Genomic DNA, 17,148 nt, shown 5'->3' with positions numbered 1-17,148 from the left:
CAATAACAAAGACAAATGTCGAATGCCTAATTTGTCAATGCAATTACATGACAATGCTGCCATTTGCAATAAGTGAATACAGCAAGTATTCTACCACGGAGCCCACAAAACAAACAAACCAAAAAAAAAAAAAAAACAAGACAATACATCAATAATTAATCATTTATTTGTGAAATTATATCACATAAAATAAAGTGTAATATAAGATAATCAAATATTATATTCAATGTAATTTTGACAACTTTTCAAAACCATGACCAAAAAAATTAACAGATGAACCCAGTAAGATACATAAAGGATTATATGATTCTAAACATAAACACAGTACAGTTAAAAAGATGACAAATATAAAACAATACTTAAATATAATAAAACACACTTTTTACTGAATATGAGTAAAAGCTTTCCACCGGAAGGTGCACTAACCAAAAAATGGAAAAATACAATAAGGAAACAATTTAGTATTATAATTTGATATAATATGAAACATGTATTTCTAATTTGCTAAATTAAAAGATTTTTACAGGAAGCTACACGCAGATACAAACCATAAATATATATACACACACAAACTAAATATGAATAAATAACCAAATATAATGGTAATGGTAATGATAACATGTCGAATAATACAATAATAATTCAATCGAATATAGCATGCAATAATCTATTATTTTGACAAACTTTAAAGCTTTTTTGCAAAAAGTTGCACCCCAGAAAATGAACATGTGAACCAAATAAAATGGAAATAATACTATAGGTAGGTGGCACGATGGTCGACTGGTTAGGACGTCCGCCTCACAGTTCAGAGGTCGTGGGTTCGATCCCGGCCATGGCCTCCCTGTATGTTCCCCCCGTGCCTGCGTGGGTTTTCTCCGGGTACTCAGGTTTCCTCCCACATTCAAAAAACATGCATGGTAAGTTGATTGGACACTCTAAATTGCACCTAGGTGTGATTGTGAGTGCGGATGTTTGTCTCTGTGTGCCCTGCGATTGGCTGGCAACCAATTCAGTGTGTCCCCCGCCTACTGCCTGAAGACAGCTGGGATAGGCTCCAGCACGCTCCGCGACCCTTGCGAGGATAAGCGGTAGCGATAATGGATGGATGGATATTATAGGTAAAAAAAGTAATATATTACAGTGTAATAAAAACATAATACATCAATTACAAACTTTTCTGAATTGAAAAATTGCACACAACCGCAAACCATGAACTGATGAACCAAGTAAAAATATAGAAATTCATGGAACCTATTATAAAACAATACAGTACAGTGTCATGTTGTATAGTATAATCCATAAAACTCTGAACAAGTTAAGCAAATAAATTACTACTATCGTAATACACAATTAAAGCCATTCCATAGCCATTCCATGCCATTGCCTTTCTCCATCTAGCCTCCAGAGAGCGCCAAAGTCAGTCACCAGTTCAACTCCAGCATCGAGGAGGATTGCGGCAGGGAGGGAAAAAAAAGCCTTCATTGGACAAAAAAAAAACGGGGAAAAACCATAGCGTCAGTGTTGAAGCAGGCGTGCTGTAAAAAGAGATCTTTGCGGCCTGCCGACGACGACGTGTCGGCGTGGGGCTCTACCACCGCAAGGGCTGCTGCGGTGGAAGGTGTGGACCCACCAGCACCCGGCAGGATCGAAATCCTCTTCCCACAGAGGCGCGGCATGACGAGAAGGAGGAAGAGGAGGGAGGAAGAGGAGGAGAAGAAGGAGGAGGAGGAGGAGGTGGAGGTGGGGGAGCACTACCGCACAACAACTCCCAGTCCGCCTCTCTGGACACAAACTTAGGCAAAAAGTTGACATAAGCTCAACTCCTCTCAATAGTTGCAAGTAAGAGGACGTCTGCACTAGTGAGTCACGTTTTTGTTTGGCGGGAAGAAGAAAGAACTCTTGTGGCTTGTTTGCTTAAGCTAGCGACCATTACCCCTTTTTCGTCTCCTAAAAGAAAAAATCCAACTTTGACGCGTGGGGATTCATGAAGTTGGAGACGGCATGGTGCACAAATACGGTGAGTGGCGGTTGACAACTTTCATGGTGTGTCAACAAGTTTTTATTTTTTACTTTTCTGCTCTTCTCATCCAAACTGGAAACTTTATAGACAGCATGGCGGTGCGTTCAGGTGTTTTGGTGGTCCGTTCAGCTGTACTCTGTGCGTCAGGTGGAGGGAAAAGTGTGAAATCTGCCGATTGAGTTAACGGCCGCTGATTTCCACAATCAGATGTGTACTCCACTGTTGATATTTTTGTTGGGATGTATATGAATATACTCTATGTTAATATACAGGGTTATCTTCTCGGTAAATTCTAACTTTAATGACGTGCCAACAAGCCCAAATTTTAGAAACGTTTAAAAACAGGATGCTAGTGGTAGTAGTAGTAGTAGTGGTGTGTTCAGTTACTATAGTAGTGGTGGGGGTGGTGCTGCATTCAAGTACTATAGTTGCTGTTGTGGCGCATTCATGTTAGCGATATACTGATAGGTATTTTTCAAGGTAGATACCAATTATTAGTGTCAATGAGGCCAAAATCCATTTTCAATAAAAGGGAAAATATTGGCGTCAAAATCTCTTGTCAACTGTCAAGTCATGATGAGCGTATGTCTTCCAAAGTTAAAGCTCCCTACGGTTTTGTACAGTTGATAAAATGTATCAAAAAATGATAAATAACTGTGAAATGTATCTTTGTTTTACTTTCAAACAAAAACAAAATGCGCAGAGAGTTCCCAGGGTCAGTAGCATCTCTTAAGTTATCTTAAAATTAGGGATGTTCCGTTCAGGTTTTATGACACCGATATCATGCATGAGTGAGATCGGCCGATACCGATTCCGATCCCATGGAATATCTGTATATTTTTCCATTTATTTATGGTGACTGCTATTATGCCATATTATCTGAAAAAAAAACCCAGCCATATTATTGCCGTAATTTTGACAAAAATCTCTATATATTTTCAAAAGCATGAAGATACTGCACAGACAAATGTCGGATTAAGTTGGTTGTGTTGAAACTTTTGGCCATGCTCGGCGCGCGGGGTACCTTTTCATGGCATATACAGTATTACAAGATGCAAACTCCACACACAAAGCAGACAATGCTATGTTCACACCAACTGTGGTGGTCGGAATATTCGATCAAAGCCTTTTATTGCCGATCAAAACATCCGATTACCCGCAGCTCATGCTTCGGAGCCTTGTTTCACGTCGCTCCCCTCCCCTCCCCTCTGCTCGCAGCCGAGGCGCGGCTGCGTTCGGGAGCCTTTCTGGCGGCGCGTTTCAATTGGAGTGCCGGCGGGCGGGCGTATGCAGTTGCCTCCAGGGCGGCGCGAGTGATGCTTTTGGACAGAGAGACGTCATCGTGTATTAAACAACTATTATTAATAATATTAATCAACTTTTTTGCCATTTCGTCTGACGGCAGCCAAGCATGAGCTGCGGGTGATCGGATGGTTTGATCGGCAATAAAAGGCTTTGATCGAATATTAGGATCATGTAATTTTTCACGAAAATCGGCCGAACATGATCGGTGCCCGATCGATCGGAGCATCCCTATGTGAAATTTTAATTAATAATTCCCTGACGTTAACAAAGTTTTATGATGATCTCTTATGGTCCGACAGATTTTGTAAAACAAAAACAAACAAACCAAAAAATAATTATGCTGATATTTGACAAAATCTTGACTATCAGCGCTGATAATCGGCCCGGCGATAATTGGTCTATTCCTAATTCAGGTGCTATCGCGGTGGCGGTGCCTTCAGGTACTGCAGTGGTTGTACTGTACATTCAGATACTGTAGTGCTGGAAGTCGTGCGTTCGGGTTTAGTGGTTGTGGTGGTGCCCTTAGGTAATTTACTGGTGTTAGTGGTGCCTTTAAGTACTATATTCTAAATTGTAAAAAAATATCAATGTCTGTATTAATGCAACATTTCAAACTTTTTCTCCAAAATGGGCAACTTTGAATTCCTATGGCATTTAGGGATACGCATAGTAGTTACGCTTAAGTGGTGTTAGGGTTTTGTTATTCTAAGTAACTTTTGTTTTGTTGCGGCAGACACAGAGCGAGCAGCAGGTCTGCTCAGACGCTACCAGGCCAGCTTGACCAGTCCAGACGAGCAGGCCCTTAAGACCAGCGTGGGCAAAGTGTCCGCCATCCTGGGCAGCCAACTTTTCCAAGCGCTTCTTGGTAAGGAGAAAAAAAAAACACCACATAATCACATTACTGTCCTGAGAAGTCATAAAAAAAAAGCCACAAAAATTTTTTTTTCCAACCTTAATTGAGCCAAGACACGTTTTCAAAAATAGAGTGGATGAGGCTTGTATATAGAGGTGCGGCTTTTAGTCCAGAAAATATGGTAAACATTGCATATTGAAACAACTAACTGTTCAACGAAACCATCTAATAACGAACGTCGACGAGCTGAATGCAAATATACAATGCGAAACGCAATAGACAGGCTAACAGAAATGAGTATACTGTAGATAATCCTTCAAACAACTTCTAATTTAAAAAATGTCAAGCAGCAACGCATACAAGAGCACAAAGCAACACTTATTGCGGTTGTGTTATGTTATATTCCCCGCGGGGTGCTCTGTAAAGTGTAACTCTGAGGGCACGCTTCCTTGTTATGGGCAGTCACAGGATGTCAGTGGGTGTTAAATAAAGTTAGTCTACATGTCTTAACCCTCTCAGGCTCAAATTAAGTTTTAGTAATAGTTTAGTAGTACTTCTGTATAATAAAAGGCTAATATAACATGAATGTGTATTAATTAGTGGATTAGCAATTAGTTGTTACGAATCTGCCTGGAGAGGGTTAACTGTTATCAAAGGGACCATTCACAAGACCGTACAAAGCCTATGTGTACGTGCATTGCCAATTGATGCAGTCTATCTATAGAATAATAAACTCGACTTTTCACGTAATGATTTTTTTTTTCCTTCCTGGATTGGGTGGTGGACAGTAATCGGCCTACTTTGTTGGACCTCACTGTTGACTCATCAACTTCCAGAAAGCAAGAGTCATCATTTTGAATAAATGTGACTAATCGTGCAATGCTCATATACATAAAAGAGTTTCTACAGAAGGCTTGTTGAATATCCAACATTTTTCTTACAAGGGCTGACATTTGTCACCTTTACTTTATTAAACACATTAAGATGAATCCGTCAATTTCAGTGATTATATGCTAAGCAATTTCGCATATTTATATTTCTTTTCATAAAGGTGACAAGACAAATAGTTCAGAAGCAGAATCACTGCATCTCTACATTGGGAACTAAACCAGAAACAAGCTGTCGTGGACTGACAATTTGCAGAAATAAGTTGGTGCGATGGTGGCAAGCCATGAGGAAAGAGTCCATAAAAAATAGAGAATGTCCAAAGTTTGGGATTGTTTTGCACTTAACAGCGAAGATAAAGTGCAATGTGTACCACAACAGCGTAAGGTAGCACATGGATGTTAGCTGATTAAATACAGCTTACCATTGCTAGTCAGAATGTATTGTAATAGCCCTGCAAGTGGGCTATACATTTATCCGTTGACACCCACGTCACTCACCAGGCCAGTCTGTGACTTATAAAGCCATACACTCCTAAAGCCACAGATGTACGGATGGCGACTCGAAGTGAACAAGTCTAAAATATTCGATAGCTGTAGCCCTTCACGAGGGTGATCGATATACTGTATTTCGGACCTTGACATGGATCAGAAAGACAAAAAAACAATTGCGATTTACATTTAGTTTTTTTTCTCAGACCTAATTGTCTTTATTCATCGAGGCATTATGAATAAGAACGGTGTTTATTAAGTGGTATCTTGACTTATTAGTCAGTTATCTGAATTTTACTGTGCCAAATATTGGCTCCATATTGTCACGAATATGAGCAGACGTAAGCGGCAAATCGCACCCGCTGCATTTGACCAACAGCTAAGTAATCTTTTCGTAATCGCTCCTTAGTCAAGTAATGTTCCGCCTTGGGCTCTGCTGCAGTTGACTCGCCGCTTCTCAACATTCCTCATCATTACTGTGGGGCTCTGTCTCTCCACACTCAAGTTTTCAGACTGGACAGATTTACGCTAACATGATTTAAAATGATGCTTTACACGTGGTCGGCAGCCATTAGGTGGGTTGAAACGAAGGCGCCCACTGCTTTCCAAAGAATTCCTTCATTGTGCTCTATGTTTGCTACAATGAAATTTTGGCTTGTCCCATCGGGGTTGCCATATTGAAGCAGTTAATTGGCTTAACGTTATTTTCAGTCAGATACGCTAAGATATCTTAATGGATTTATTGTAATTTTGTTTTTGGTGTTGCACTGTGCTTCTAACAGTATTTGAGCCAAAATTTGGGAATACGACTTCAACTGATGTCGGTTCAGGTGGTATGGTGGTGGGCACAGTGGTGGGCACATCCGCCTCACAGTAGAAAGGTTCTGGGTTCAAGAATTAAAATAATAAGAATTACAATGGAAATCATTACAAAATGTATACAATAGGGCCGCATGATATTGGAAAAACATGCGACGAGATATGGATGTGATCTATAGTGATATCGATATTGCGATATTTAACATGCACCTAAAGAAATGACATTTTTATTATCTCATGAAAAAGTACTTTTTTCATGTGGCAAAATAAGCCAGCTCAATGTTCTTAGCAAATTAATTGTAATTCACCTAGATAATGTCCAACTATTGGGTGGCAATGCGCGTTTAAGTTTACATCTAACTGGTCAAATTCAGATCAAAGCATACAATTCCATAAGAAAATTATTACATGTTTTCGCGATATGCATATTGCACAGGCCATTATCGCGATATCTATATTTTCTCAATATATTGTGCAGCTTTAATATATGATAATATAAAATCAGCTTGGGACCAAGCCCTGTTGTGAACAGCCAAAGATTTTTCCACTTGCTTGTATTAATACAGTGGGTACGGAAAGTATTCAGACCCCTTGAAATTTTTTACTTTCTGTGTTGTTGCAGCCATTTGCCAAAATAAAAAAAGTTCATTTTATTTCCCATTAATGTGCACTCAGCACCCCATCTTGACAGAAAAAAAACAGAAATTTAGCAATTTTTGCAAATTTATGAAAAAAGAAAAATTGAAGTATCATATGGTCATAAGTATTCAGACCCTTTGCAACCAACCAACTCATCACTCGAAAAACAGTAGGGTCAAAAAGGGTCAAATGAATAACCTACAAAACAACCCATTATGGTGGGGCGGGGTTTATATAATACAAAACATTTTTGGGCGTTATTATGTTCCTTTTTGACCCAAATTTGGTTACTTTTATCCGACTGTTTTTACAGTGTATGTTCTGCTGCTGATTACTCAAGAATGGAAAAGGCTACCTTTTGTTTCTGGTAAAAGAAGAGAGCCTACTTTTTCTTTTGGGAGGGTTGATGTCAAAAAACACAATAATCTATTTTATGAAAATTAAATTGAGTTGCACCTGTATTTATTTATTTATTTATTTATTTAATATGGGCAGAGTCTAAGTTTCTCTACTGGATCTCACATTCAGTTGTGCAGGTGTACCCACTGAAGTGAACAGCCTTTTTTAAAACTCGTATTTAATTGTAAAATGTCTATTTTGGTAGCTTAAACCTTAACTTCCTGTCCTGCAATTTATTTGAAACTTGCAGCAAGGATTCGGGTTCCCATCGAGGATTCCAAACATTCTTGACAAAAAATGTTCCATTGGCGAGCAGCCCAAGGCAGGCAGATAGAAAAAACAAATCAACCTGCTTTTGGCAGCTGTGCCAATCAGTGCCAAGGCTCCGGTTCCGGCCTGCTTGGGTCGTCCGGTTTTGTGTGAGGACCTAGCGGTGGCCTCAATGAGCTTGTTCCTTTTATTGGACATGTGGTTTGCATCACTGAGGGTAAACATTACTCACCCACCTTGGTGTTCTCCTCTGCTACTTGCCTTCACATGCTCCGGCCCACGTGGGGCGGCTCTGTTTCAACTGCTTGCCGTTGCTTTTGGCGGCAACTGATAGCAGGTTGGCTTAGATTTTCCATTGCTTTTTTCATGTGAATTTTTATTGCAGTAAAGGTCAAATTCGCGATCCACTCTTTTGCGGAAGCAAAGCTACCAAAGCTCTGTCTAAGGCTATGTTCACACTGCAATTCCAATTATTGCCCTGTATGGGCAATGTAGATGACTTTCTTTTCATGCAGTGTGAACAGTACGACACTGTTTTTTTTTGTTTTTTTTTTCAAATCTGAACTAATCCTCTTTGGTATGTGGATGTAAATTAGATATGTACAGTATGTGATGCGTCTGCAGTATGAACGCTCATCCGCACACCTTTGACCTATACGTCATCAACAGCCCAATATTTCCTCCATGCAGGCGGGGGAGGGTGTTCAAGAAACTACTGAAACTACTGTCCGTGAATCTTAAAAGTTGTTTCGAGTAACAGTTGTGTTGACATTTGAGTTTAATTTAATCCCACTTGAAACATGGAGCATAACGTGGATGTTTGTGGTGATAGTAGTGGTTCAGCCATGCAGATTTATTAAATGAGGGGATCGAGGAGCGTTGCTTCATATCCCCCAAATTTTTCTACATATATATATATACATTATATATATATATATATATATATATATATATATATATATATATATATATATATATATATATATATATATATATATATATATTGAAACGAATTCGCTGCGTGTGGGAGGCAGTGTTTGCCCACTTGTTAACTTGTTACATGGTTGCACTGTCGGGAACAAAAGCTGCCTTAGTGCATCCACTCTTTTGTTCTAGCAAAAGTGTGGAGGGGGGGGGGGTGATGCTTGGTGTGGGGTGGGGGATCCCCACGTTAAATTACTCAGGACCCTAAATGTCCCAGGGAATACTTTATCAAGGGGGTGCGGGGGTGGTTGAATGGTTTGGCCTGGATTGTATTTGTGACCTACTTTTCCACCGAATGTGTTACTCCAGTAAGCTCCATTATATTGAGGATGGGGTCATATTCCCGTTTGTGTGATTCCCCCAAACAAGCAATAGAGAGAAGTTCATTCCAATTGAATAGACACAAAACAATAAGAGGAGGCCTAGTTTAAACAAACACGCTAATCCAGCATGTAACGTCTTTTTGAAGAAAGCATAAGCCCTCACTGCCCTCCTCATGACTGTGTGTCAACAACTTTTCACCAGTCGTTGCCCTAACATCAAAAAGGTCTTCTGGCTAAAATGATGTTATTTTTCCTCCATGGGAAGGAATGCATGTGGTCTGTTAGGGTTGGAAGACTCCCCTTTTATTTGGGAAAGTCTGTACTCGGTGTGAGCGTGCCGTCTGATGTCTGAACACACGCGGCGAGGACCAGAAAAAGCACTCACACTCTCTACCTAAAGTGAAGTGAAGTACAGTACAGATACTTGTAGTGTTGTCAGGGTACCAAATTATGGACTTCGATAAGATACAATAAAGTCCTTCTGTACCTCTCTGCTAGCTCCTGTTAGGTCCACTCTGTTAATGCTAACACTAAATACTTAGCATCTATGTCGCGGTGCTGTAAACTTTCAAGCAACAAATTGAGCGCAAACCATGCAGCAACAGGATGACAGACAATAAAACTACTCACAGTCATATATTCCTTATCCTCTGAGTAGAATGACTAATATTAGTGCTGTACTGATGAGCTGAGAGGAGTTGATATGTGTATAAAAAAACATTTTTCATTGTTGGCAGAAGGTTGACTTGCTCTCCTCCTGGGATTTTTATGTTGTTTTCCTGTATAAACAGTGCTGATTTTCTGCATTAGAAGGTCGTATCAGAATCCTCTTTTACCTGTAAAAGCTGGCATTCCATTGTTGTCGCGGAAACACTCATCCGAAGCATTATCAAAGCGCCTTGCCCTGACGTTGAACTTTTGGAAAAAGTTGACGTGGTCTCCCGCTAACCTCTTTATGTCAGCGCCGTAACGACTCCCGTGTGTGACATCAGCAAAATTGTCCAAGCACATTCATATCAAAGGCCTGCCACTCACCGGGCCAGCCAGGCTGCACATCGAGCCGGGCCCGCGCTTATGTGTGTCAAGCATGGCCTCGGTTAATAAAAATAAATAAATAAAAAATTAAAAGTCTTGGAAAAACAGCGCACCAATGACAGTATCATTGTCCTGGCAGCTCATTGATGTAGTGGTAAATTCAACTGCCCACAATCAAGAAATCTGGGTTTTAATCTCTGTTTGAATGATAAAAGTACAATAATAACAATGTTAATATTATTATTAACTCATTGACTGCCAAGACTTTCAAGATATTAGCATATTTTTAGGGGGAATGCTGAACCTCCCAAAAAAAAGTGTAAACTCTTCTGACGCCAGATAAAAAAAGTTGGTTTCTAGCTCTTTCGATCTTTGGAACATGGGTTGGGTTCACCAAAATAATATATTTACTATTGACTTGCGGGTAATAGGGACCAGGCCCACCCGCGAATAGTGTAAATCTGACACCCATTGAAATGCTTTTTGGGGGAAAAAATGTCATTTTATGCATTATGTATTTTTAAAACAAATTGCCCAATTAATCAGTAATCAATATTTCATTTTCTGCCAAAAATCATCATCGGCCTCAAAAAATGCATATCGGTCGAGCCCTACTTTTAAATACGCTGTTCGAGCGTTAGTTGCCTAAACTTGTCTGACTTCCAACGTGTTAGCATTTTTCTGCCTCATATTTGACGTGACGAGCCAAGATTCACCACCTAATCTTTATCTTCTACTCAAAAGCTTTGCTGATCTCGAATCCAAAGTGATGCACGCCGCCATCTACTGGCGTCTCTTCGTCATTACAGTGGTTTATCTCTCAGCACTCTGCACCTGAGACATCGCATTCAACAGCCAGATAAGAGTAGCTCTTGATATCGTGGAACCACAGCAACCAAGTAAACTCCCGCTTGTGCGCTTGCAAAAACAAAAAAAAGACGAACGTCATGCCTTGCCTGACGCGTAAAATCTAACTTCTCTTTTTAAAAGTGTACATGTGTAAAGTTGCCATATATAAACTATAAAGGGTGTTTCTCCTCTCTTCTCACAGATATTCAAGAGTGTTATGAGGTGACCTTGCAGCTGAATACGCATCAAAGTGCACTGAAGGAAGAGGACGAAAGCAAGAAGGAAGCGTGGGAGGTACATTTGCCGCTACTTGTTGCAGTTGGGAGCAGAGCATGCTTAAATGTTTACATCTGCTGCCACATGTGGTGCGTGCGTTACACGCGCCTCCCGCTCGCTCCTACGAGACGAGCAGAGTAGGATAGCCATTTGCTCGTCGTTATGAAGTCACCCAGGTCTTTCATTAAAGCGGAAATCAACCCAAACACAGTTTTTTCAAGAATACGTTCCCAGTAGTCCCACTAGTTGAAACACGGCACTCTGGTTAATATTGCGTTTTTGGAATATGTGTTAAGCAGCAAAATCCAACCCATTTTGTCAGTTCTGCCGTTTGAAAATGATGTCACAACCGCTCAGGCTTCAGGTAATGACCAATCATGGCTCTGCTTCAGAAACCAGGTCAGCCGTGATTGGTCGTTACCTGAGCAGTTGTGATGTCATTTTCAGTGGACAGAAGTGACAGTTGCCGCCCCCGCAGATGGCTGAAAACGGGTGGATTAACTCTTATTCCACAAACGCATTATTTATCAGAATGCCTTGTTTCCAGTTATAGGGGACTTGCATAGAACATATTCTTGAAAAATATATATGGGTTGAATTCTCCCTTGAAGACTCTTAGGTTGGTGTAGACACATGCACGCACGCACGCAAGGAGTCGTGTATTTAAAGAGGAAGACTGCATGTTGGACAGATACTTGGCAGAATGCGTCTGCGCGGTACTTTGAAGCACGCCAGCAAATAAAAATGTCACAAAAAGCATACGCTGCATATTCGTGGTTTGGCATTCTCTAATATTTTTAGAACATATCCTCTGTTATTTGTTGTGAAAGACCATTTGTCATGTTGAAGTCAATTGAGGAGCTTCATTTAGATAAAAGTGATGCTCTGCCACCGTTGGAGGCATTTTGGTCAGAAATATGTCAACTGACGTCAATCGAGGATTTTCATTCAGACAAATGCAGTACTTTGTTGCCATGTTGTGGTATCGTACTACCCAGGAAATAGGTTTAAGTCAATTGAGGAGTTTCAGTTGGGCAAAAGTAGCGTTTTGCCACCATCTTGTGGCATCTTGGTACCATGGAACTATGTTCAAGTAAACTGAGGAGCTTCATTTGGACAAAAGTAGCACTGCTGGTATTCTGTGGTATTTTGGTTCCAAGGAACTGTTAAAATAAAGCGTTTATCTTCATTTAGACAAAAGTAGTCCCTTACCACCATTTTGTGGTATCTTGGTGTCAATGAAATATGTTGAAATCAATTATGGAGCTTCAATTAGACAAAATTTGTGCTTTGCCACCATTTTGTGGCATCTGGGTGCCAAGAAACTATGTTGAAATGAATTGAAGAGATTCTTTTAGACACAGTAGTTAGTTGCTGCCATCTTGTGCCATCTTGGGACCAAGGAACAATATTTAGGTTAACTGAGGAGTTTCAATTAGACTACGTTAGTGCTTGTCTGCCATCTTGTGGCATTTTGGTGACAGGGAACTGACGAGTTTAATGAAAATGGAAATTAAGTGTTATTGTCCCTGCAAATGTGAAATTCATTTCACAATTTCAACTCGTCAAAGAAACATAACACATTTAGATAAAAGTAGTGCTTTTCTGCCATCGTGTGGCACCTATAGGCAATTATAAACCGTATCTTACCCAAAGTCAGCCAGCAAGATAAGAAAATAAACGAATGGGTGGGTGGACCAATCAGGAAGCGGACATGAATTGAATTTGACGGCCTCTGCGCTGGATTTTATGAGGCTGAAGCCTCGCGCGGTCCATCATAGGTCAGTCCAAATCAGGCTTTTATGTTGATCATGTAAAGGTGACGGCGAATGGCGTGTAGATCGAGAGATCAAACTTCAGTCTGACGTAATTCTTCCGTGCTTCACCGCCTCGCCCGCCCGCCAATCACTTAATGGCAATATGTTGTTTGACTTTAATGTGCTAAGTCGCAGATGGATTATGTTCAGTGTTGTTGTTTGTTTTTCTGCGTTACAGTGGAAAGTAAAAAATAAATTACCTGGAATTAAAAAAAAAAAACTGACAAAACTTCAACTTCAGTAATCTTGAATAGCGCAATATGTTGTGGCTTTCGCCTTGTTCCAACAAACAGTAATTACACTTCAGAAAACCATTTTATTGATAAGGATTCTCTTTTATGACATTATTATGTAATATAGTGCTATTTTTCTTGAGACCGAAAACACAAATTCTCCACCGGCCTGCATCATCTGATTGGTTGGTCCGAGCAAAACTTTTATCGCCAAGAAATATACACACATTACCACATGTCGACAATATAAGCATTAAACGTTCCAAAATACTTTTTTTTTCTTTACCATAACAACAAAAAATGTCGAACTTTTTCCCTTTCGTAATCGGCTGTAGAACGTGAGTTGATTTAATCAAAAACAATGGTTTCCGACCCCAAAGCAGAGAAAACACACTTTTGTAAAAAGAAACATGCTGAATGCTATTTTCAAATTGCAAGACTACAATTTTGATTAAAAAAAACCCCAACAACAACCGAAGCTTCATTTTGGTCAGTCGGTAAACTTTATTTATTTATTTACATAGTTAGTTAGTTAGTGTCTTAAGAAGTACAGTCCACATGTTTATGATCATGGTTTCATGAAAAGTTAAAGTGATAAAGTGATAAAGTTTGTTTGACTTATGACTTAGTGACTTATGTTTACACCACAATTGAATTAGATGTCTTTCATATTCATTCTTGGTGCATTTGCCTTTATTATTGCATAAGCCTAACTTGTAAAACCAAAACATTTCTGTGTTAAAAAAAAAAAAAAAAATCATAAAAAAATCTGCTATTACTCATAGTAATACAGAATAATTTATTGCGTGTGTTTGTTAAAAAAATTACCTGGGAGAGGGCCTGGAAAAAAAAATGATCGCATACTAAATCGCATTATTAAGGGGGAAAAATACATAATTAGATTATCTTTCAAAATCATTCATCCCCGCTGGAGCCAATCAGCGGCTGCGTGTGCGGCTCATTTCTTCCGCGTCAGTCATCCGCTTAAGATTGGAACCATGTCAGCCACGCAAACTCAAAGTGCGCCTTCATTCTGCCTCGCTAAGCTTTTTTCTCCCGGCTTCCTTGTGATCCGCCCTGTTTGCCGCCTAATTCGCTGCATCCATCCATCCATTCATCCACCCATCCATCCATCCATCCATCGCTCCCTCCTTCCCTCCCCAGCTCGGTCTCTGGATCCCATCTGCTGCTTGTGGGGGCCCAGGCAGCGTGAGGCTGATAAGAAGGGATGCAGCAGTGCTGGTGGGACGCCGGAGATAGAGAGCAAGCGAGAGACAGAGAGAGAGAGAGCGGGCGGTTTAATAGGCACCCGGCGAGGAGCTCATCAGTATTCCGGCCGTGTCGTCACCTGGGTGGAGGATGGGAGGGAAACCAAATGAGTCTGCACATTCCTTGGTGTGCTACAAAGAGGGGCAAATAGCCGCTGCTTTCAAATGCAACATCAGGCCTTTTCCTGCCTCAAATGGAGGCACAGGCGCCACGAGGGTTGCGAAGGGAGCTTGCAGCGAGGAGAAAGCAATGATTTGGTTTTATGAATGGCAACAGGTGGACACGCAGGTTCATTGTAGCTTCTGACACCTAGCGGAAGAGCATTTCATTTGTTCGGTCTGTCGTTATATGTCACTGGCATAGATAGATACGAGATTAAGTAGGAACTAGGGCCCGACAGATATGCATTCTTTGAGGCAGATTTGGGAGTGTAAAATTCCGATAACTGATTAATTGATTGATTAACGCAAAATATGTAATTAATAAAATAACTTGCTTTTTAGCTTACACCAATAAAGATTTTAATTACAGCCTGAACTTTTGTCTGTTTGAAAATACTTATCCTTTGGTATTTGTTTAACTTTAACACTGGGAAAAATGTGCGAAAATTGATAGATTTTTTTTTTTGTCTTTTTCTTTTTTGCTCAGTTTTGTCATTATCTTATGTCAAAATATGTTAATGTGTGAAAAAATACCCGGCCAATTTTAAAAGTGCTAACGTCAGCGGATTAAATTGGCCGATTAATCTTCGTGCCCTACCATCTATGGACTGAGGGTACTTTAATGGAACGCTACCAATTCAAATATTTTTCCAATCCAATCAATTCCACATTTGTTTTTGCAATGGTAATTTCACACCATTCATTTTCATGCAAACACCCAAGCATTTTAGTTATTAGAAGACACACATTCGCAGATGGAAATCTCCTTGGTTGAATAGTATTCACACTGTGACACACTTCTGTCTTGCCTTGCTTTGTGTTTGTATAAATACACCCTCTTTTCCTCTTCTAAAAGGCACCTTCAACTCTCATGTCAACACACATGAGCAAGTGCCTCAACCAGGGGCCACTAGGCTTTTTTCCTAAACACTGCCCCCTGCTGTACTTTAAAGGGCATTGTGGGTAATTGTTACATTAATTAGCCCAAGAAATGTAAATCAATGTACTGCGTCGTTATGGGAACAGAACGGTAGATTTTGCAAAACCAAAAATAGATAGTTTTTTATGTTTGCTGTACTTGTGTAGGTAACATGTATTCTTAAAAAAGTAGAACTGTAAAAAAAACAACATAAAAAGAACGGTTGCTTAAAAAGTGGGATTGATGAAACACAATATAGTGGGAGTTCATAGCATAGCTTTGAAAAGCTTTTAATGCCTATTTTTATATCATTGAAAAAAAGCTGTGGTATTGTTTTCTCATTGCTACACTGAAAAAATGAAAAGTTGGATGAACATGTGACAACTTAAAAAAAAAGTTTGTTTCAAAACTCAAAAATTGTTTGCGTCAAGAAAAAATATCCAGGTTAAACTGAAAGGATTATTTAAGAAATGAAGCCAATTGAATTTTTTCAACTTTGGACCACATGAAAGAATTGGTTTGAGACACGTGAGTTAAAAAGGTAAAAATTGTTAAAAAATTCAATTTGCGCTAAATGAATTATTTACATGAGTCGAAGCTCAAGTATGAAGTGTGACAGACTACCTCAATTAAAAAAAAAATTATCCAACGTTTCATTTTTTCCCAGTATAGTTAATCCAAGCTTGCTAATAGCATCGTGTGCCATTCCTCATTGTGTGTAACTAGCATGTTTATTTCTCTCAAAACATTTATTGATTTCTTAGTTATGTTCAATCACATTTTATTTGTCTTCTCAGAAACCACAGGAAGCGAATGAGGAGGAGGAAGGCGTTTCCCGTGTTCGAGTGACGTGCAGTGGAAGCGATCACAAGGTGGAGCGAGTGTGTGGCCTAGTGACTCGATCGCACGTTGACGCGCCAAAGGTGAGCTGAACGCTTAATGCAGTTAAAAAAAATAAAAATATGATGATGATGATAAAAGCTCTGCTTGTTTTTGGTAAACACATGGGCTTGCTACACTACTGTGTTTTAATGTTTGTCATGATGTTAATTATTATTATTTTTATAATAATAAATGTACAAAGAATACAAAAAATAATTAAAATAATGTAATTAAACAATTTCTTAATGTATTATAATCAATTAAATTATTAATAATATCGTGAACATGAGGATGTATTATTTATATATCAACAAAATAAACTATTTTATGTTTCACTACATTCATTAAAAAATACACATTAAAGCTTACAATTTACAGTTTTAAAATTTCAGTAATTCCTTTATTGATAGCAGTTATATTAATAATAAAAATCACATTTAAAATGAGCATGGATTACTATTTCGCGATAAATATAAAAAATGTATCCCCAAAATAGCCAAATATGAGTAAAATAAGAAATTTTACAATTCAAATTTAAAAGTTTAATCATTTTATAATTAAAAAATGTTGAAAGAATTATGACTTATTATTTTACTATTAAAAGAACATGTTTGTTAAAAATATTCAAAAAATACCTACTTTAAAACAAATATAATTATCTTATTAATTATAAATAATAACAACATTGAAACGGAGCATGGATAATTCATCTGTTATTA

At 39.0% G+C, this 17,148-nt stretch overlaps 1 protein-coding gene across 2 annotated transcripts in view; it reads left to right on the top strand.

The window, feature by feature from the left end:
* Positions 1-1,737: 1,737 nt before the first annotated feature.
* dlg3 (discs, large homolog 3 (Drosophila)) overlaps positions 1,738-17,148 on the top strand; it is a 111,796-nt gene continuing 96,385 nt past the window's right edge. The window contains exons 1-4 of one of the 2 annotated variants that reach the window (XM_086024072.1): positions 1,738-2,017; positions 4,065-4,190; positions 11,075-11,166; positions 16,345-16,470. In XM_086024072.1, coding sequence (XP_085880198.1) covers positions 2,002-2,017; positions 4,065-4,190; positions 11,075-11,166; positions 16,345-16,470 — 360 coding nt within the window. In that variant the 5' untranslated portion in view covers positions 1,738-2,001. Of the gene's footprint in view, positions 2,018-4,058; positions 4,191-11,074; positions 11,167-16,344; positions 16,471-17,148 lie in introns of both variants that reach the window. The other variant, XM_086024071.1, reaches the window with a different exon arrangement.

Source organism: Filicampus tigris, chromosome 2, assembly GCF_054856515.1.
Source record: "Filicampus tigris isolate MCC_2025a chromosome 2, RoL_Ftig_1.0, whole genome shotgun sequence".
Classification (NCBI taxonomy): domain Eukaryota; kingdom Metazoa; phylum Chordata; class Actinopteri; order Syngnathiformes; family Syngnathidae; genus Filicampus; species Filicampus tigris.
This window is presented reverse-complemented; position numbering and strand designations above follow the sequence as displayed.